General features: G+C 43.4%; 1 protein-coding gene across 3 annotated transcripts in view; it reads left to right on the top strand.

The window, feature by feature from the left end:
• The window catches only part of BIO1 (adenosylmethionine-8-amino-7-oxononanoate transaminase), a 143,292-nt gene that overhangs the window by 19,101 nt on the left and 102,700 nt on the right, over window positions 1–21,491 (top strand). For 2 of the 3 annotated variants that reach the window (XR_015688319.1, XM_087665116.1), the window contains exons 2-3: window positions 1,264–1,434; window positions 2,222–2,483. Coding sequence is in view for 2 of the 3 variants with exons in the window: in XM_087665116.1 (XP_087521242.1) it covers window positions 1,264–1,434; window positions 2,222–2,483 (433 nt within the window). In the remaining variant the exon portion in view is untranslated. Of the gene's footprint in view, window positions 1–1,251; window positions 1,435–2,221; window positions 2,484–21,491 lie in introns of all 3 variants that reach the window. The other variant, XM_087665117.1, reaches the window with a different exon arrangement.

Below are 21,491 nucleotides of genomic sequence, written 5' to 3'. Positions count from 1 at the left end.
TACCAAACGTGCCTTACATTTGTCAATGGTGCCATTAGCCTTGTCCTCGAGTTTAAAACCCATTTGGTGCCGATAGCTTTCTTGCCAAGCAACAACTCAACAAGATTCCAAGTACCGTTAGTGGCAACAGAGTCCAACTCTTCTTGTATGGCTTGCAACCAATATGCATCTTGCTAGGTTTCATCAAAGGAAGTAGGCTTATCATCATCCAACAATGAGCTCATAAACACATGCTCATCAAAGGAGCCTCTACTTCTGTACTATCATCCAGATGTGGGCCCTTTGCATTATGTGCTGCCTATCTAGCGGCCCTTCTATTGCATCGAGATAAAGGAGCATCAATTTTATTCTCGTGGAGAGTTTGTAACAGCCATCTAGGAACTGTTTTTGTTGCATTTATAGCAGCCCTTTCTTGTTCAACTGCATATTCCCCTGTTGGAGGCAAACCACCATCAATTTGTTGCTGATCAGGGGCATGTGGAGTAGCAATAGCTTGCTGTAACACATCTGTTTGGGCAATTACATCTGGCTTGGATCCCAAAGCAAGTGGTAGAAGACCTTCAAAAATATCACTCGAATTATGTGCGACTGGCATTTCAAATTGGTCACGTGAAAAGGTTGCATTTTCAACAAAGATAACATCCCTACTTACAAAAACCATGTGAGTGCGTGGATCATATAACCGATGCCTTTGCTTTCCAAATTGCAGCCAATAAATGTACATTTGACAACACTAGAGTGTTATTAGATTGCCAAATCTCATGTGACCATAATGGGCATGCCTTGCAAGTTGCAACTTTGAACTGTCCTTCTAATGATATAGTATTTGTAGCTGTATTTAATCTCTCATTTTAGCACATGTATGCCTCGTCCTCTATTCTGATGATGCCATTCTGAAAAATGGTTGAAAAAAGATTCTGCACCTATACATACTAGGAATTGGTATGAAGATTCTGCACCTATACATACTAGGAATTGGTATGAGGACAGCAGGGGTATAAGATTCTCAAAGATGCAGTTAACTTGCAACTGTCCTTTTAAAGAAATAGTATATGCAGCTGTTGTTAATCTCTCATTTTCAGTTTTTCCTGATCCAAAAGAGGGGGAAAGGACACATTTACCTGCGTTAATAAAATCTTTTTCTGCACATTTTGGTAGGTGATTCTTTTGCTAAAGTTTTGGCAGCTGAATGCTGCAGTGTGTAGATAATAACTTTGTTTAGGAGCATTAACCTGCTTCTCCTCGCTCTAGGTGATTCTGCAGGCCATTGAGATTGCCTGGACTTCTTGTTGGGGATGGTAAACTGGGCGGCATATCAAGCACCATTACAGCTTTTGAAGGTCTAATGCTTCGAGGTTTTGATATAAGTGCAATCATCTTGGTTGACCATGGACTGGGAAATGAAGAACAATTGGTAGCTTACTTGCAACAAAGGTGGCTGTTTTCCCATTTTTCTTGAGGAACTAGTATCAATACCTGTTGTATTTATCTATTGGGTAATAGTTTGATCAATCTGACAGTTCCTTAGTGCTTGTCTAAATTAATGAAATTAATGAAATCGTTGTTATAGATGCTGATGGAAATTCATGAGTTAGCCTTGATATACAGTGGATGTTACAAAATGACTATAAATACCAAATCACAATGAAGTCAAAACATTTTTCTGTGCTTGTGTGACCATGCTCACGAGACATTATAGGTTATTTAATGAGATTATATGGCTATCATAAACTGCAGTATGTATGATGACATGCAAATAAAAACCAACCAGCAGAAACAATTCTGAAGAGCAGTTATGAAACAAGTGGTGCCCATATTGTAATGGAGTGTGTTTGTGTTTGGATGTCTTATGATTTGCTTTGCCTGGACAATCTATCTTTCTGTAAAGGCAGTACCCTTGGTGGATAGTTTTCTGCTTCCTTTTCACCTTGAGGCGATATTTTAACGATGACAGATGCATGAACAAAAACTATATGAATGAAAACTATATCTGTAAGGAGAAAAAAAGAGTGACGTGTATGATTAAACAGGAAAGATTGTGTTGTGAACAGTAAGGAGCTTATTCTGATGCCACCGGTAAAGTGAATAGATGTGGCAGCATGGTGTCTGTTCTCAACAGATTAATCTCCTCGAACTTGCAATAATCTCATCTTTCTGTACTTAATATGTAATGCTACTGACTTTTAATGTCCAGCTTCTAACTTTGGTTATCTTTTTGCAGGGTGCCTGTATTAGTCCTTCCTAGTATACACAAAGATGCAAGTGATGACCTTATAAAATGGTTTGTAGATTCTGGTAGAATATTTTCTCAACTTCAGGAAGTATTAGAGGCAGCGCATTTAAAAAGGATGAAGAGATTACTAGATATGCCAAAAAAAGCTGGCCAGCTTCTTTGGTGGCCCTTCACACAGCATTCCCTCATTTCAGATAATGATGTGACTGTCATAGACTCACGCTCTGGCGAGAGCTTTATGATATTCAAGGTTCGTGTAGAAGTTTCTTGTTCAGTATGCTAGTATCACCAGCTAATTTTGCTTGAAATTTGGTCAATTTTGAGCATCCATAAATCTGTGCCATGATGTTCATTTAAGACATTTGATGTATCTAGCTCGACAATGCTAAGGTTGACTCTTTTTTTTTTGGAGAGAAGAAAATCCTATCAATAACACCTCGGAGAAAATCCCCTTGAGATAAAATACGAAGCACAAGGAACTTTGTAAAGAGTAGCTAAGTATATCACAAATACAATGGTTATATGAAAAACCAGTGTTGAACTTAGCTACTTGCTGAGATAATTCCAAACGCACACTTGTACTATTTGATTGAGAAAAGGCTGTAGACTCTGAATTTTAGCTTAAAATTAATTGTGCTTTCCAAAAATAATTTTCATGGCCCTTAAGTCTTCTGTTGAAGGTTGAACGACATCCTTTTAAGGAGGTGAGCTTGTGGTTGTCTTGAGAGTAAACAGAAGTTGCTGGTTGCTGTCATGGGGAAGGGAAATTAGCAAAGATGTCTCACAGAATTGATGATTGGAATGAGAAACAGGAATCCTCATGGGAAATGCAATTGTCATATGATAATGCATCTACTGATGATTCCACAGAAGCTGCAAATGCATTGGATGTGCTCTCATTCAAGAGAGCTTAAATAGCTTGAAAATCAAGCAGCAGATACATGTTTTAGAGCTTGCTAGTTGATACTGTGAGTACTCTACCAAACCTCTGTCAGTATTCTCAATTTGTTGAGTCTATGGAAGTTTCTTCTTTGCCTTAGAAGCATCCACATTCTATGTAGCCTAGCAAGGTTCATCAGCAGTTGTCTCTGCATATGCCTTCTGATGCACAGATTCTAATGCAAACAATAGGTAACTCCATTTCAACAATCTGCCTATGGCCAAGGTGTCAACAAGCCTGCAATTTTTGGATAGTTAACTATTTGTCTGTTATTTTAGGCTATGATTGGGAATGCTGTGGATAGTCATGGGATACTAGGGAATTATGCTACTAGTTTTCAGCCTGATGTACAAGGTTTGCAAGGAATTATGTTTAGGGGTATGCAATCCAGAATGCATAATAGCATGTATGGTAACATTGGCGTGCAGCTATAGATGCAAATTGGACTTACAAAAACATGGGAGGTTATCAACTTCCATTGACTGAGAAGGGTGGTGGAATTTAGATCCACACTGATTACAGCAAGTAATAGATGCATAAATTAAATAATAACTTGAAAAATTGAGCACTTCATCACTTAGGGCTAGATTTCCCTCAAGAAAAGAGACAAATCGACACCCATTGGCCCACAGACCTTGGTGCTTTTGCGGTATTTACTTTCACATTAATTCCAAAAAATGATTGTACAATTGAGAAAGGACAAAGCTCCGGGAGATTAGAGGACCAGGCTAAAAACTGGAATTCATCCACATCCCTTCACTGAAATTCCTTGCGTTTCTGAGACCTCAATCCTCTTACATTCTAGGAGATGGCAGCGCATTTCAATGCATTTGTCTGCATGTCAGTAAGGATGATAGAAATCATCTCCTTCCAGTAGTTGCAGTCAACCAGTGGATTCCAGGCTAACTTTTTGACTGAAATGTTTTTCTTGCCCTTAGGTGGCACGAATGAGGAGGATGGGCCAGTCTGACTGTATTCCTTGCTTGGAGAGAATTTCTCTTTATTGCGATTGCTGTGCATTTGTTTTGCAGATTTAGCCAGTGGGCCAGCTATCTTCTCCACCCCCTGTGGTTTGGACTGTTCCTAGAGTTTCCTGCCTTTAGCTTTGTCTGCTTTCCGAGTTTCTTGCAAGAAAGGTTTAGGGATGAAAGCCTAGACAGTACCTGTATGTTTTGTGCTTGCATACTTTTCAGGCACCTTTGAAGACTCGTGCAGTTTTTGGGCAGTGTCTCTCTCTGCTAATCTTCTGGGACATTCCTTTGTGAAGTGTCCATATTGTTTGCAGACAAAACGAGCATCTAGATATAGTGAGAATTTAACATCAACGGCGACTTTGATTCTGTTTGCGTCAAAGACTTCCAGCACATCAAGCTAATGCTTCCTTTGATCCTAGAGTATGCAGACCTTCTTCTCCTGCTCGAGCGCTCTGTTATGGTTGGCAACAGCTGGAGCATATAGTACCTTCCCCAATGCTTTTAGCAAAACTGAAACCTCACTATCCATCCCAGATACACAGGGAGGCCTGTGAAAGAGACACAAACAGACATTCATGCTGGAGCATGGCGTTAGGGGAAAATCCTGAAGACCATGGCAGTGAGTACATGAGGTCTCCTTTCAAGCCAGCTGCTGAGTTAACAATCCACTCTCTTTCTGCCCACAAGCCAACCACAACCAGAAAAAACTTATGCTCTCCCTCCAAAAGTGCTTGAGAACCATTTAGGGAACTCATCTTCAGTAGGGGGACGCCCCATGGAGAACATATGTAGACCACAATAAGCAAACTTTGAGTACCTCTGCTTGAGGCAGGAGAGGGAAAATGCCACAGGGGTTCAAAGGACTTGCTTTTCTTCAGTGCTACAGCTCCTTTGTTTTTCATTGAACTTCTTCTGCTCCTCCCACAGAAGCTTCTTGATGTTGAGATCATCTGGGAGATTGTTGTGCAGAGCATGAGCATAGTGAAGATCCATTGCATCCCTGCATTTCTGTGCCTTGCCTCCATTGTCTCTGTTGTCTGTGTTGCCATCCACCCTGTTCTCAAGGGGGCGCTTGGTGGCTGATACTCCTTGCATGCATGGATGCAGTAGTGGAGAGATTAACCACGTGTGAGCAACCCCATTCTCAAGGGGGCGCTTGGTGGCTGATACTCCTTGCATGGATGCAGGAGTGGAGAGATTAACCACGTGTGAGCAAGATGTAATGCCCACTACTACTGCAAATACAAAGTATTAAATGTGGCTGCCACCATCAGCTTGTCGTGCCCTCGCCCTGTTCTCAGCTAAAGTCCACGATAACTTTGGAGCAATTTGCTGTTCCTTGCAACCAGCAACTCTAAAGAACAATTTGCCCCTTGATTGCGCAATGCGAGGACAAATTAAGTCTTCTATTATTGTGTGCAATCAGCTTTGTTGTAGACAACCAGATCTCATAGAATTTGCTGTCCCCCAGCTGAATTTACAGCAGCAATCTTTACAAAACATTGAGGCATGCATGCATGTATCTAGGTTCAAAACCGAGACTTGGAGCATCAATTTTCTTCACCAGATTGCACGTCCATCATGTTTAGAGGAGAGAGAAACGATAGGAGAGAGAGAATTCTCTCATTTTCAGTCCCTGAACATGTCCATGGCCAAAAACTGGTCGCACACTGAAAATTATGCATTAAATGCTGTTGCCAGCATTAAATGCTGCATTAGATGTTGTCACCTGCTGCTGGTCAATGCTCTACTATTGTTGCCACCTGCTGGTTAGTGTTTCTCAGCTGTCCAATTGCCCAGGATGTTGCTTAGCTCGTTGCCCTCGGCACTGCCTAGAATGGTTCTCTCTAGCCTTGCATGGTTGTAAACATAGTTGCAGGCCAAGTGGCAAACCTGCCCATGAGGCTGAATTTCCAGCCAATGATACTTCAGTAAATTAAAAAGTACACGGCTGTGCCCAAACCCCAATTTTGAATTCCTAGCCTCTTGAACTTAAAAGCATTGAAACTTTACAGAAACCTTAGTCCAAGAAATTAAAGCATTTAATTCCCTACCCACAATGACACCAAAAGTCTTTCCCAAGGGGCTATTCAAAGTCTTTGACCAAGATATGTCTCCAGGCATTAACTAGGACCCGTTTACAACTTATGCCCTTCTGTAGAGTTAGGTGGACAACAAAGAGGTGTGTGTAAATCATGCCTCTTGTGTGATGTGATGTTTTGTTGGGTATGCCATGGTGTCATAAGAGTTCATGCTTTTTGGATGCATTTGGCAAGAACATCTCTTTGTTGCAAAGACGATGGACTCCTAGCTTGAATGCAAAGCTTAAGTTAGTCCTTGCTGTATTTAGAGTCTTTGCCAAGGAAACTTCCATCAGCAATGCTCGAGAATCATATCATTGATCTAAAGCCTAACAATATTTCACCAACCAGGGATGATCTGAAGCAGGGGCAGAAAAGGGTTGTCTGCTCTGGAGCATCTGCAAAAGCTGTTCCCATAAAGGCCTATATCCCCGAGGGATCCTGAAAAGCCTCCGAGCCGTACGAAAAGATATAAGCACATTGCGACTGGCAAGGGTGGTATCCGCAACTGAAGACAAGCCCAAACGGGCCATCCGGTTGAATTGTGGTCTAAGCTCATGTTTACCTTCCCATGCAAGTAAACGCGAGACCGCCAGTAATTCCAATTGAAAAGAGTTAGTAGCCAAGCGATCCTCCGTTGGATGCCATTGGGCCTTCTGGAGGACCCGTTTCCAGGAGCACACCAAATGAGTAAGCAGCGACGAAGAAGAACTGGAGAACCTCGAATCAGCATTAAGAAAGGCACGAAAGATTTAACTCAAGCAAGAGTTGAATACATTGAAGAAAGGGAAGATGTCTATCAATGAGCATGCACTGAAGGTAAGGAGCATTGCAGATGCATTGGCAGCTATTGATGCAATGCCCGATGATGATGATTTGGTGTCGTCTACCTTGGGTGGACTTAACAATGAAAAGGCTTGGAAGTCTTTTGTAATTTCCATAGATGTCAGAAAGCCATTTCCAAGTTTCGATGAGTTGGTCTCCCTTATGATCACTGAAGAGATCAAAATGTAGAGTGAGACATCTGAAAGAAGTGGTGAACAGGTCCAAGCTTTCTACTCCAGTTCAGGAAGGGGATGTGGCAGGTTCTCTTCAAGAGGGCGTGGTACAAGATGTGGTAGTGACAACCAGCAAAACAGATTGAATCAGCAACTTGGCGATATGCACGTTTCAGGAGGTCGTGGTAAGTTTAGAGGCAGGGGGAGCTTTAGAGGAAGAGATGGATGGCAGAACATCTGTTACATCACCTTTCTTGGGGGAAAATTGCCAAGTAAAGGGAAGTTAGGTATTTGCTTGGAAGCAAATGATCAATCAATAAATTGGAGCGACATGGTCGCCAGGATTTATTGTTAATAAAACCTAAGGTATTGGTTAAGTTGGGTTAATAGGGTATGGCCCTAACCCAAGGACAAAAGGGTGAACAAACAAAACCTTGGGGATCTTGCCAAGTCGCAATTGATCCCGTATCGAATGCTGGATGCATTCGGAGAGAAGGATTCACTCCTTAACAGTTGGCCAAATAAACGACCACTGGAATTGATTGTGCTTGTAACAGTTAGAAAGCACTATTTGCATTGTTTGCTCAAAGAGCTAAAGGATGAAATGATATCTAATGCTTCAGGTTGAAAGCCTGAAGGGAGTGGCAGCTTCAGTTACCCCCGACTGCCTGCCTGACCCTAACCAAGGGGGTTGTTGACCGCGCCGGGAACGTGGACCGAACCTGCCGCGAGAGGTCTCTCCGTTGAGCTCTGCTTGGAGCATGAGGACGCTTGGGTGCCAGGGGGGGCTCTGGCTGTAAATCCCTCGCTTTTCGAGTCCTGCACAAGAGGCTAACGTGACTCGGGATTGGATCTCGAGGCCCGCATACTAGTCTACGGGCGGAAGCTTGGAATAGTGATCACCAAGAACTCCTGATTTGGGTATTGCCATGTAGAAGCCCATGGCTCTCAAGGAAATAACGGGCTATATCGACCCATGGATGATGATCCGAGCACATGGCGCGGAAAAGAGACCAACGGAGTGCCTGCATGTGAGTTTGGGCATCCAAAATAGCTCCGCCACCCATGCGTTTGGGGGTGCACGCATGCAACCAAGAGATCCAGGAAATACCTGCATGCAATGAGTCCTTCTTCCATAGCATGAAGCGAATAGACTGAGTGAGAGCATTCAGAGTCGTAGTAGTCCAGGGCAACAATGGCAAGAAATATGTGAGCATTGGCAACATAATTGTCTGGGCCACTTTGAGGCGAATATGGAAGGGCCAGGCTTGAGATTTCCAATACATAAACTTAGCCACCATTTTCTGGGAAATCCACTGGAGAAGCTGCTTTGGTGGAACGTCAACACCCAAAGGGTACCCAAGGTGCCTGACAATTGAGCCACGAGGAACAACCAGACCCTGCCAGTCCAAGGACTGCAAGTCCGACTCCGTGCAGCTGAGAATGGCTGATTTGAGTGCATTGATACGAAGGCCGGACGCCTGACCAAAGATGCCCCAAACATCCAATGCTCGTCGAAGGTTGTCCTTGTCCGCACGCAAAATCATAAAAGTATCATCCGCCAGGGATTGGCTAATGAAGTGATGTCCTGTAGGAAGCGACAGACCGGCCAACTGAGAAGAGGCTGCCATATGGGATAACATTGAAATAACTGGATGTGTCGCAAGGGCAAAGAATAGAGGGCTCAAAGGGCATCCTTGTCTGACAGAGCGGGCAAGTACAAATGGCTCAGTAACACCTCCGTTCAGCATGACTCGCGAAGACGCTGCAGCGTTGATGGTGTAGATTAGACGCGACATCCGGGGACCAAAGCCCATAGCAGACATAAGTTCAGCCACGAAAGACCAATCCAAATAGTCAAAAGCCTTTTCCAGGTCCAGTTGAATCAGTACTACCTCCTGATTAGAATGCCTTGCATAATCAATAGCCAGTTGAGCATTCAATACATTGTGCAGAATATTGCGGCCCTTGATGAAACCATACTGTAGAGGGTGCACAATGGCCGGGAGATGCTTATGAAGCCGATTCGCCATTACTTTGGAAAAGATTTTGTACATTGAACCCATCAAAGAAATGGGGCGCCACTGTGTCAACTTAGATGGCGAAGGAACTTTGGGAAGCAGTTTAATAAGGCCTTCTTTCCATGAGGAAGGCATAATCCCCGTTTGCCACACCTGTTGAAACAACGCCCGCAATGGCTTCGCCAGTTGGGTAGCAAAAGCTTCGAAGAACTCATTGGTGAGACCATCCCAACCCGGACTTTTATCCTTGGGCAAGTGTAACAAGACGTCCATCACCTCTGCCTCACAAATATCGGACTCCATAGTAGCTTGCATGTCCTGCGGAAGCTGATTGCAGACCAGGTCAAAAAAACCCGAACGGGCTTGAGTGATTTGGGCTGAAGGTGGAGAAGTGGAGCCGAGATGGTCACGGAAATAATTCCTGCACATATGCACAATAGTCTGCGGATCCAGGATAAGGTGGCCTTGTGCATCCTCTAGTCTGGTCATATTTTCCCGAGCAGGAGAGGCATGGAGAGGTCGAAAGAACTTATGGGTCTGACATGCACTATCTTGTAGAGTCTCTGTCAGATGTTGCAGTTTGGCCTGCTGATATGATTTCAAGTGGAATTCTTTAATAAGATCAGCCACTCGCATGGCCAGGGCGAGCAGAAATGCATCATCCGGAGTGTCCACCAGCAGAGAACGAACCAAAGCCAGCATATCCTCGGCTGCCTTGCGACGCTGCCGACAAAGAGAGGCATGATAGATCCCATACTGCCGAGCAACCCTCTGCACATTAGAGAGCAACCTTTCAAATGACGCAGTGTCCTGAGAAGAGAAGTCCAAGAGGAATCTGTCAATCAATTGCTGCATATAGCCCTGAAAGATTGCATGCTTCAGGTAGGACGAATTGAAACGCAAAGGGAGTCTCTCTAGAAATTGCTTGAAAGGTGCAACGGGTTGTGCAAGCAGCTCAAGCTGCAGAGGGAAATGGTCCGACAAGGCATATTGCTGCAGCACTTTTATTTCGAGCAGCTCGGGAAGAAAATCATCATTCTGCATGATATATATACGGTCCAATCGCGACCATGTTGTTGCATACTGGGCAGAATGGAAAGTAAACCCTGTAGAAGACGGGTGTAGCCAGGACCAGAGATCTTGCTTAAGAACAGCAAGAGCCAACGCATGCCACATACGACTTTCCGGCGCATCCATCACCGAATGCTCCGATGTGGACTGGGAAGAATCAACACACATATTGAAATCCCCCATGAAGAAGCCCCGTCTGCCAAGTGACAAGGAGGTCTGCAAAGTCTGCGCCCGACGAGATAAGGAATCATTCAGAGCATAGAGGCCAAGTAGCCATAAGATTTTCCCTTCGAATATAATTTCAATCACCAAAAAACGGCCATGAACATCATTTTTAATAAGAACCGGCTGATATTTGTTATGGACAATCATGAGCACACCCGAATAATGCATGGCCTGTGTCCCTGCATAAAACAATCGAAAGCCATGGCAATCTACCACTTTTCCGGCTTCACCGTGACTCTTGTGCTCAACAACGCACAGGACATCCCACTGATTTTCATGCAATATAGTCCACATGGCATGTTGCTTGTGTCGAGAACAAATTCCTCGCACATTCCACGTGGCTATTTTCATGTGTATTCAAAACAAAATCAGGTACGAGGCACAACTTGCCTCGATTTGACTTTGTCAGCGAGAATGTCCAGGACGCCCTCGTCCAAGAAATCCGCCAACACTGCAAAAGAGTTCCGAGGACCAGATTTGGAAGTGGACGGCATATCTGCTGGCTTGGGGGTGGAACGGGGATAACGACGGTCCCACGGGGTAATGACATTACCTCTGGTATCAAATGCCAGCTTAGCAGGGGGACCCTTTGGACGATCCGAATACATTTTCCTGGCTGGCTGATGAAGGGGGGCAGAGGAAACCATAGCAGGAGCAGAGCGCTCGGAAGACAACATTTCCTTCCTGCGCATATATGTACGCATGGAATCTTGTGAGGTAGTAGGCACAGTGTTCTCCATGCCAGCAACAACCCTGTTGGCTTTTTTTGCATGTACTTCCACCCAATTAGTGGCACTGGAATCCAGACCCGAAACCTGTTGTTTACCTTTGGCCAGAGCTTGGGGCTGATGGGTAGCATCCAACGACGGGGCATCACACACCATATCTTCCATGGGCGGCGCAGCATGGCCAACATTAGAAGTGTGTTGCTGTTCGGGGCATTCGGCCATAAAATGCCCCAACTGTCCACAGGAAAAGCAATGGCCTGCAAAATTGCCCCATTTCAAACGAAAGTGTAACGGGTGCATACCAGAGCAATTGAGGCGTAACCAGGCAGGCCTTTTTCTTGCAGTGTCCCATAGCATACACAAGCGGTTGCGATTCACAGCCCTGAGACTGGGAGGGACCAGAACAGTGCCCACAGCGGCCATAGCATCCTTTAATAGGGGCCAATAAACAACCGGACAATTTTCCACCTCTACCCACACAGGGCATTCGCGTTGCAGCAGACGCTGAAAATCTGCCATTGGACGCCATGGAACCACATGAACCAACCGGCGTTCAAAAAACAAAGGCAGTTTAGACAAGAGAGCAGCACGGTGCGTCTCCGATTTCAACAGGACCTCAAAAAAGCCCCGGGAGCCAACAAAAATCTCTTCAACACATTCCCCTTGGAGCAGACTGTGCAACCATTGGCGAATACGGGAAAGCAAGGGGATTCGACCAGTGAAGAAGAGTATCACAGCTCGATCATAAAATACCGAAAAGGAGCGTAGGACAGTTTTTGGGTCCACGGTGGCATCCAAAACATCGTCAGGTGCCGATTCAGAAAAGACTTCTTGATTATGTTGAACATAATCTCCAAGCAAAGTGTTTGCAAATTCCAGCAAATGCTCCCAGTCCACTTCCTGAGAGTCCACAGGATCCGAAGCAACCTGAGCATAGGACCGATCCTGAGAAACACCTATCTCTTCCGAAGTATGCTTGGTACGTTTACCCGCAGGCTGGATGTCGGGACCAGGGGGCATCTCTTCGTTGCACGGAACCATATCCTCAGGTTCCTCAGCATCAGAGTCCGGACCAAGTGCTGCCACTGTTTGATCTATGAAATCCAGATCCAAACCAGCCATCGTATATGATGATTTGAACTCGAAGGAGGACTGGCCCTGTCTCTTGCCGGCTCTCTCACTCTCCCTCTTTTCTGTATAGAGGCACTGTCCAGGTGTGTACTCTGCAAGGACAACGAATGAAAACGGAGCTTTACCTGTCACCGTGCAGGGGCAGAAGGGCGAAACAAAGGCCTGACGGTCTCCACGGCAGGACGGGACAGGCTGGGGTGCCGGGCAGGGATTCGTCAGCAGCGTCCGGGGACAGGGCGTCAGTGGCAGGCAACCATGGACAGGGCGTCAGAGACAGGGCGGCTGGCCGTGGACAGGGTGCCAGGAGCAGGACGCGGTGGCGGCTCCAGGAGCAGGGCGTCTGCTCCTGACGGCTCCAGGAGCAGGGCGGCAGAAAGAGGGCGCTAGGGATTCTGCTGGCGGCGCAGGGAGCAGGCACGAAGGTCAAAAACCAGGCGGAGATTCAGGCGTCGACGTTGTTGAGAAAACGCGAAGGACAGTCGATCAGGGGCGACGACGGTGCTGACTCGAACTGGGGGGGACGACAGGCAGATCGTCAGACTGCAACGAGGCAGAGCGAGGCGACAGCAGGGCGCGTCAGACCAGGCGAGGGCAGGGCGGCACGAAGCAGGGGCACCATCGCGACCTCTCTAATCGAGCTCTGTCTCTCAACTCTCTCTCTCTCTCTCTCTCTCTCTCTCGTAAGAGAAGACCTCTCTCTCTCTCTCTCTCTCTCTCTCTGTCTTCAAAGACTGCTGTGTGCAGTGTAATCAGCCTGCACTGTTGAAGCCGAACAAACACACAGACACGCACGCACGCATGCACGCACGCACACACATGTGCGCATGCACAATTGAAGCTTGAAGGCTGAAATTCTGAATTTGGAAATTGGGGCTTCGCTGTAATTAAAAGGTAGCAAGCTTTTACGGCCCAATGTCTTCATTTGACACTAATGATGTTAAAATATGTACAAAATTTAGGGTCATGTATGATTATGGTCTAGGGTTTAAATCATACTTGAATCATGCTTTCATATAAGTTTGCGTTTGACGCTTGATTCATTTATGAAAAACCTATGCATCCAAATATGCCACCCTACGAGGTTGCAAATAATCTTTCACATTTCAAATCATAACACAGAAGTTTCATTACCTAGCGATTGGACAAAGCCTCCAGGCCCAGAATTGTGCATAAGCCAGCCCCAATGATAAAGATTGTATTGTATCTTTGTCTTGTAGAGTGGGTGTAGTGTGCGTGACTGATTGCAAGCTAGTAGAAAGCACCCTAGGTGACACAGTTGAGGTTGGTGGAATCTACTCAATGGAGTCTTCTAATGCACATCTACAGGGAATGATGGGATATGGACTATCATATGCAAGTTCAATAAGCAGACCCACTTCATTCTAGTGAGGAAAAAGATAAAGGCTGATCATATGGCATGACTTTTTATGCAGCATGTGTTTAAGTATCATGGTATGCCAAAGCCAATCGTTAGTGATTGTGACCCATGGATGACAAGTTTGTTTTGGAAAGGATTGTTTGAGAATATGGGCACAATGCTGAAATTCTCTTCATCCTTCCATCCATAAACTAATGGTCACTCTAAGGAGGCAAATCCCACAGTGTTAGATCTTTTGAAGTGCCATGTATCAGACCACAAAGCACAGTGGGAACAATATTTGCCGTTGGTTGAGTTTGCCTACAACAACAGAGTTCATAGTTCCACTTATAAGGCTCCTTTTGAGGCAATAGAGGGTGGTAAGAAAGTACCCCCTATTTTGCACACAAAAGATAAGACCTTTGAGACTGATCGCTATGTGGAAAGCATGGATGCAGCTTATCAGAAGGTTAAGTACGCGCTTCAAAGATCACAGGATAAGCAAAAGAGAGCAAGTGATCGTCATAGGCATGCTTTGCACTTTGTAGAAGGCAATTATGTATTGCTGCGATTTGAAAAGGCATGGCTGAAAAAGATGAAGGGCAAAGAGTGATTGTATCCAAAGCTGTCTTAGAGATACTATGGGCCATTTCAAGTGTTGGAGAGGATCAGTGATGCATGCTATAGGCTGAAATTGCCTCCACACTCGCGGATACACAATGGCTTTCATGTGAGCTTGCTTAGACCTTTTCATGGAGATGTGCCGGAGGATGTATCTGTTGAAATTCAATCGGGGGTTGAAGAGCTCGATGAAATACTTGTACCAGAGTAAATTTTGGCACGCAAAGAGAGGAAGATTAGGGGTAAGGATTCTAGAAGGTACTTGGTGAAGTTTCAGAATTATTCACCAATGGATGCCAAATGGATGGAGGAGGATGACTCGGCAGACTATCCTCAGTTGTTGCAGCTTTACCGTGATACTTTCCAGTTAGAGCTGACTTTAGTTCGGGTTCAATCAGGTTCAGCAGAGTAGAGGTCCAAAGTATTATGTGATGCTTGTGAGGGAGCTAGCACCTCTACTTCTCAGTAACGGACAGCTCTAGAAGTAGTGCATCTCGAATGTATTCAACATGCATTCAGGATATTGTAGCTGAACAATATGTTTGCCAGGAGATCACTATTCAATGTACTAGTTACTATGTTTGGTATGCAGATCGGTATGGTTTTCACTGCAGCTCTGAAATTGTACATTTCCATCCGTTATGCGCGGTGTGTAATCAGTTATGCTTGGTATGACATTGGTTATACTTGGTGTAGCATCAGTTAATGATCAGGAGGGGTTGATTATCAAATGTTGGTTTTCAACGTATGATCATTAATATTCGGTGGTATTCATCTGGTTTTGTGGAAGCAACATGTCTTATGATGCCATGATGTTTTAGCCATGGTTTCTGCTTGGTTTTCGCTATACTATGGTTTGGTTTTGCTAGATGATGCCCTATAGAAATTCTAGTGTAGTACTTTGCTTTTGATGCATTTGGCAATGCAATCAAGGACAATTGCAAGGATTTCAACGGGGAGGGCTGTCATGAGGACATATATTTTTGAAACCTCACTTAACATCTGGATTAATCACATGATTAAGTAAATGTTGCACATGTGAGGTGCAACTAGGGTTAGAGTAAATTTGCGATCCTAGGACCCGAGAAAATATGAGATGTCAAAGGCAAAAGCTGGTATAAGTTATGTTACACAGGTACTTGGTGGTATCTAGTGTTAATTGTTGGCCTAGGTCATTGATTTGGCCTTTAGTGTCAGTTGGTGACACTAGAGATGCAACGTTTAATGGCACCTAATGCCGATCTAATGGTCAAAGATGGCACAGAGAGACTCGAGAGTGGAAGATACCTAACAAATTTAATTATTGGTCAGTCAGATTATTTTTCCGGGCATTGAAATAATTATTAGATTAATTTTCAATAATTAAAGACTAAATGATGGATAATGTTGGAAAAATCATTTGGGAAGGTGGCCACTTGGCAAACTTGCCTATACAGGTTGGTAAAAGGCTGAAGAAGAGGAAAAATGAGAACATTCTTGCTGTAGCAAATGTGGGAGAGCTGTGAGCAGCCATGGCCAGCCTATTTTCAGCCATTACAGCCAGCCATGAGTGAGTTTTGAGGAGGCGATTGCAGATTTGGACCCTCCATAGCTGGGTGATTGCTTCCAGGTAGAAGGTGACAACTGATTTGGATGTCTCAGCTAGGAGATAGCAATTAATGTTGTTGTGGCTGGGCAGCAGCTGCATTTGATTGATTTTCAGTCATTCTTTACGACAAAACTCTGAATTTTCTCTCTCTACAATTTTCTCTTTCATCTCCCAGCCATTTCACAGCCTTGCTCCGAAAATCTCAGCATTTGGATCGTTGGAGGTTGAGAAATTGCAAATTTCTTTGCTGTAAACCCTAATTTACAGCTGAAATTAGGGTTTAGCAGCAGCCTCGAGAAGTGTGCCAGAAATTGGAAGCTCCAAGTCTTGGATTTTTTAGGGTTGAAGGTGAATTTCAAATATTTTCCTAGAGGAGTTGAAAGTCTTTATTAATGATCTAGGGGAAGCTAGCACAAGGGAGAGACGAGTGATTATTTTAAGAAAATGTTTTGAGTGTTGCACACAATTTTTCATTGCTCTTAATCCAAGGAAGTGAGTCTTTGGAGTGCAATATGGATTGTTATTGGGCCATATAGTTAGCTTGGCTAGTATTGTGACTAATCTTGAAGAGATAAAGGTTATTGTCGCTATGATTCCACCACATACTCCTAAAGAACTACATAGATTTCTATCATCACTGGGATACTATCAAAGGTTTATCAATGCACTGGCGGAGAGGATGTTATCATTGACAAATTTAGGTGGAGGACCAGCCAACCATTGAATTTAGGGCATTTCCATCGTCTATGAAGTGGGTGAAGGCCAATTAAGTGCTTGAATCAAGGGGCAAATCAGATTGAAGACTTGCTAGTCACTTTGGATAGCAAGGGGAGTTTGGATTGCAAAGGGGATCGGGAGGATCCCATTGTAAATTAACTTCTTCTACAATAAAGCTAAAGAAATACCGAAAGAAGCGTCAATTTTGGGGCCAATCGGGTGTGCATTGTCCAAGATTAGTAGGTAAATTTGTATTTTCAGATTTGCATTTATTGTTTGCTGCTGTAATTAAAATTTAATCAAGGATTTACCACCCATCCACGGAAGGAAGGTTGGTTTCACGGATCCTTTGGTCAAGGTGAAGGCCAAGGTGTGGAAGGGGTCATCTTCTTGAGAGAAGAGGAAGGGGCTAGCTATCCCTTGCTCTATTGGTTTCTAGTATTGGTGATGCGGTCATCCCCCACGACTCTCGAGTGGCTCGAGGGAGGAAGTACGAGAACGTGGTGAGGTGGGGCAAGCAACACAAGATCTAGAGAGGGACTTTCTTGATGCATCGACGGAAGTTAGACAAGTTTTAAATCTTGGCGTTGGGATTGACATCCATGTTCATGATGGGCTGTTTTATGAAAGCGAGGAGGAGGCATTGTTGATAGGATGGTCGTGTGGGATTGGGTGGCATTGATGATAGACATAGAGAGCTGCTTTGACTTTTCTCTATTTTTGGGAGTTGGTTTGATCAACACTAATAGCAAGTTCTCTTCAATGCACTTTGATGGTGGGCTGACCAACTACTTGGGTACCCATGGTCCTGTTCTGATGGACATGATGTGTGGACTATGATTAGTCATTCTCATTGTAGCATTGTCTTATATCAAATTGTTAATGATTTGAGAGAGGGTGTTAACAGACTAGTTAGCTCATGAGTGGGGCTGGATGTAGCATAGTGGGCTAGGCACACAACATGTTTTATGCATTTTTTTGGTGCCTATTTTTGTGTTTTTAGGCCATTATTTTATGGTCGACTTATACTTTGCTGGCCAACTGATTCAGATTTAGGTATATTTTTGCTTATTTATTGTTGGGCTCCCTCCTCCACATTCATTCATTACTTGCATATTGGAGAGAGAGAGTTGATGCCATTGCCCATAGAGCTAGTGATTCATTGGTGTGCGCAACTATCTCATAATTGGTATATGAATTCCATTTCAAGAGTCTATCTCTGGAAAGCTAAATCTAATCCTTTCACTACTGCAAAGCAAATGGGAGCTTTTGTAGCAAAGGATATGATGTTTGAGATGTTGGTCGGAGAGAAGTACAAATGACAATGAGATTGAGGATGTGGAGCTGACAGAGCTTTTAGAATATGCCACACCCTTGTCTAATAGAAAGAGAATGGAAAAGTGCTTGGACTATCCAAACCTACACCGAGCATCACATCCAAGGGCTTGGAGGTTGTGCTAGAATTGAAGAGTGTTTTGTTTCCAGGTGAGTTGGAATCAAGAGACCAGCCCCATGTATTTAAGATGTCAGTCAAGGGTCCAAGAAGTGGTCTAGACCTTGTAAACAGAATGCAACTTGGTGGGAACCTTGAGCACATGTGGGTGCATTTTGATCATGGGCCCATCTTTATGATCCATACATTTGGGAGCTTCTCGAAATAGCAAAACGTGAATTCCACGTTGAGGATAAATTTTCTCAAATAACATTTTGGAGGATGCTAAATGCTATGGTAGAAAGGAGAGGATTTTAGAAGCTTGAGTTTGAGGATTCATGGCCAATGAAGCACAAGCCAATTAGATTGCCATTCACACTATATACTTTGGAAAGGCAAAGAAAATAGTGCAAGAGAAAGAGAGGTCTTTTGTTTCATTGGTAGCAGCTCATGATTATGCATACCAAGAGATGCATTAAACCCTCCTCACACAAAGATAATAAAAACTTGTGTCGAAAGTGAAAAAAACGCATCATTTGAAAATGTTGCTATCATATGCAAGTAGAAGCTTAGGGAGTTTTTGGCAGCTCCCCGAATTTCAGGTGTTGATTTTAGTGTACAATGCTTAATCTTGTTGGCATTGGTCCCAAGGTTGTTGTCAAACCCTAATTTTTGCAAAAAATTAGGTTTTACAGGAGAAATCCTCATATTGTTCACAAAATATGACTGAGATTTGCTACAAATGGTTGAGAGATGTTGAGAAAGGCTAAGCACAAGATGTAGTAGGTGAGAGAATGCTAAAAGAGGGAGAAATTTGTGATTTTCACGCGAGAAAAGCCTGAAGTCTAATTGTTGCATGTACCAAATAGCATTTAATGCTGTCATCAACTGCTCAGGAGGCCCCAAATTGCTATCACCAGTCCCAATTTGTTGTTTCTAGCTCTTGGAAGGGCTAGAATTGTTGTCTTCTATTCTAATTTGGCCTTCTTATGCCTTGGCTGCCTCAGATGCTCCTCCAATGGTTGCAGATTAGACTAGCAGCATCTTCTTTCTCTCTCTTGTAGGTTGAATGAACTGAATGCCTCTCTCTAGCACCTAAAGACGTTTTTCATTCTTGCACGGGCATTTTTGCCAAGTGTTAGCCTTCTAAACCTATTTTTCAGCATTATCTTTCGCCAAGACGTGAAATTTTATAGCTTTGCTTAGCATTTGATTAAAAGTTAATCAAATGTGCTAATGTGACTTTTGCACATGTGAGGTGCAAGTCAATTATTTCATAGTATGGTACCTAGGACCCCGAGATATCAGTTGGTTCTAAAGGCAAAAATTGTAATAAGTTATGCTTGATAGGTACTAGGTGGTATCCGATGTCGGATTTTGGCCTAGACCAATTTATTGGCTATTAATATCGATGGTGACATTAGAGACTAGGCATTAATTAATTAATTAATGCTGGTCTAAGGACTAATAATTGCTTAGGGATACTTGGAAGACAAATTGGCCTTGTGCACTAGAATCATTATTAAATTAATTTAATAAGTTGGATAATGCTAGAAAATGGGATTAGAAGGTTGCCATAGGAGGTTGTTAGAGAGCAAGGAGAGGCTCCTGATGTGATTTGCAGCCACTAGGGATTAATTTTACAGCATGTGATGGCACTCAGGAGCATTCCAAGAGCAGGTGACTACAGTCCAAGATCCTTTTGGTGCACATGACAACATACATGAAGGAGCAACAATCTTCTTGGTGGTCCTAAGTCGTAAGTGATAGCTTCCATGGCTGTTTGAGCAGGGCAGCAATAGCTTTTCAGTGTTTCTTGTGATGAAACTTTGAAATCTCTCTCTATAGCATTCTCTTTTATCCCCCAGCCATCTCTCAAGTTATCTTAGCATTTTCTAGTAGTTTGAGCCATCAGAGAAAGAGATTTCAGTTAATCTCTGCTATAAACCCTAATTTACAATAGAAAGTAGGGTTTTGATAGTTGCCTTGGGATGGATGCTCATAATTGAGAGGCTAGGACTTGAATTCTAGTAGTTGAAATCGAGGAATTTGAGGAAGTTTCAAGAGGCTAGGTAGTCAATATTATTTTTGGGGCTAAGTTTGTCTTTCAAAGAGCACGGTGAAGGCCGATCCCCAAGCAAACCAAGGGTCAAATTGATTTGGAGACTTAGTGTCAGTTTTGACAGCAAGAGACACTTGGATTAGTGGAGGAGATCATAGAATCTTGGTTATACTCCTTCCATTTGCAATATAAGATAAAGCAAGGGGTACCAAATTTGGGGTCATCAGGGTGTCCAATGTCTAAGATTAAAGTGATAAAGTGTGCATTTTCAGTTTACGTGAATTTTATGCTTGTTGTAATTAGTCCTTAATCAGGTTATTTGCCACCCTATACGAGGAGGAAGGTTGGTTTTATTATCCAGCCATTTAATTAATCTTCAAAATTAAATACTTGTGAAAATTAATTTTAGCTTTTTTGATCGTGCCTAAAATTAAATGTGCCCATCCATAATCAAATTGCCTAGGCCATTTGCAACGTTGAGTAGTTCCTAATCTCTGTTGATCCTTAGACAGGCATTAATTAATTAATTAATGCTAGTTCCTAGCAATTGTCCTTGGGTCTAAAGTGACACAAAGTGTCCATCAAAACCTGCCAGTATAACTTACCTCAACTTTAGCCTTTGACACCCATTGCATCCTTGGGGTCCTTGGTGTGTTACCATGAAATAATTGCTATGTGTATCACGTGTGCTAAATAATCTTGCACATTTGATTGATAACTTAATCAAATGTTATCGACAAGATTAAAGCATCTTAAAATTTCACGTCTCCGTGATAAACTCTTCCATCTCTCTTTTCCTTTCATCTTTTTTAATGTTGCCTTTTAGAAAACACAACAATACATAATCGCTCACAATGTGCAAACTACAAAGTACGTTTGTGGTGATCAGCTACCTTCTTTTGCTTTTCCTATGATCTTTGAAGTGCATATTTTATCTTTGTATAGGTTGCTGCAGCTAAGTTTTTCACATAACGATTAGCCTTAAAGATCTTATCCTTAGTGTGCAAGATACATGATACCTTCTTGCCACCCTCAACTACTTTAAATGGAGCTTTGCAAGTGAAACTATGCACTGTAGTGTTGTATGCAAACTCAACTAATAGCAAATAGTGCTCCGATTGTGTCTTATGGTCTAAAACATGGCACCTCAAAAGATTCAATGCTGTGGAATCAGTTTTCTCAGAGTGACCATTTGTTTGCGGATGGAAGGATGATGAGAATTTCAGTGTGGTACCCATATTCTCAAACAAGCCCTTCCAAAATAAATTAGTCATCCAAGGGTCTCAACTACTGATGATCGATTCTCACATAC

Source organism: Lygodium microphyllum, chromosome 24, assembly GCF_053477565.2.
Source record: "Lygodium microphyllum isolate KBCC chromosome 24, Lygodium_microphyllum_v1.1.10, whole genome shotgun sequence".
Taxonomy (NCBI): Eukaryota; Viridiplantae; Streptophyta; class Polypodiopsida; order Schizaeales; family Lygodiaceae; genus Lygodium; species Lygodium microphyllum.
This window is presented reverse-complemented; position numbering and strand designations above follow the sequence as displayed.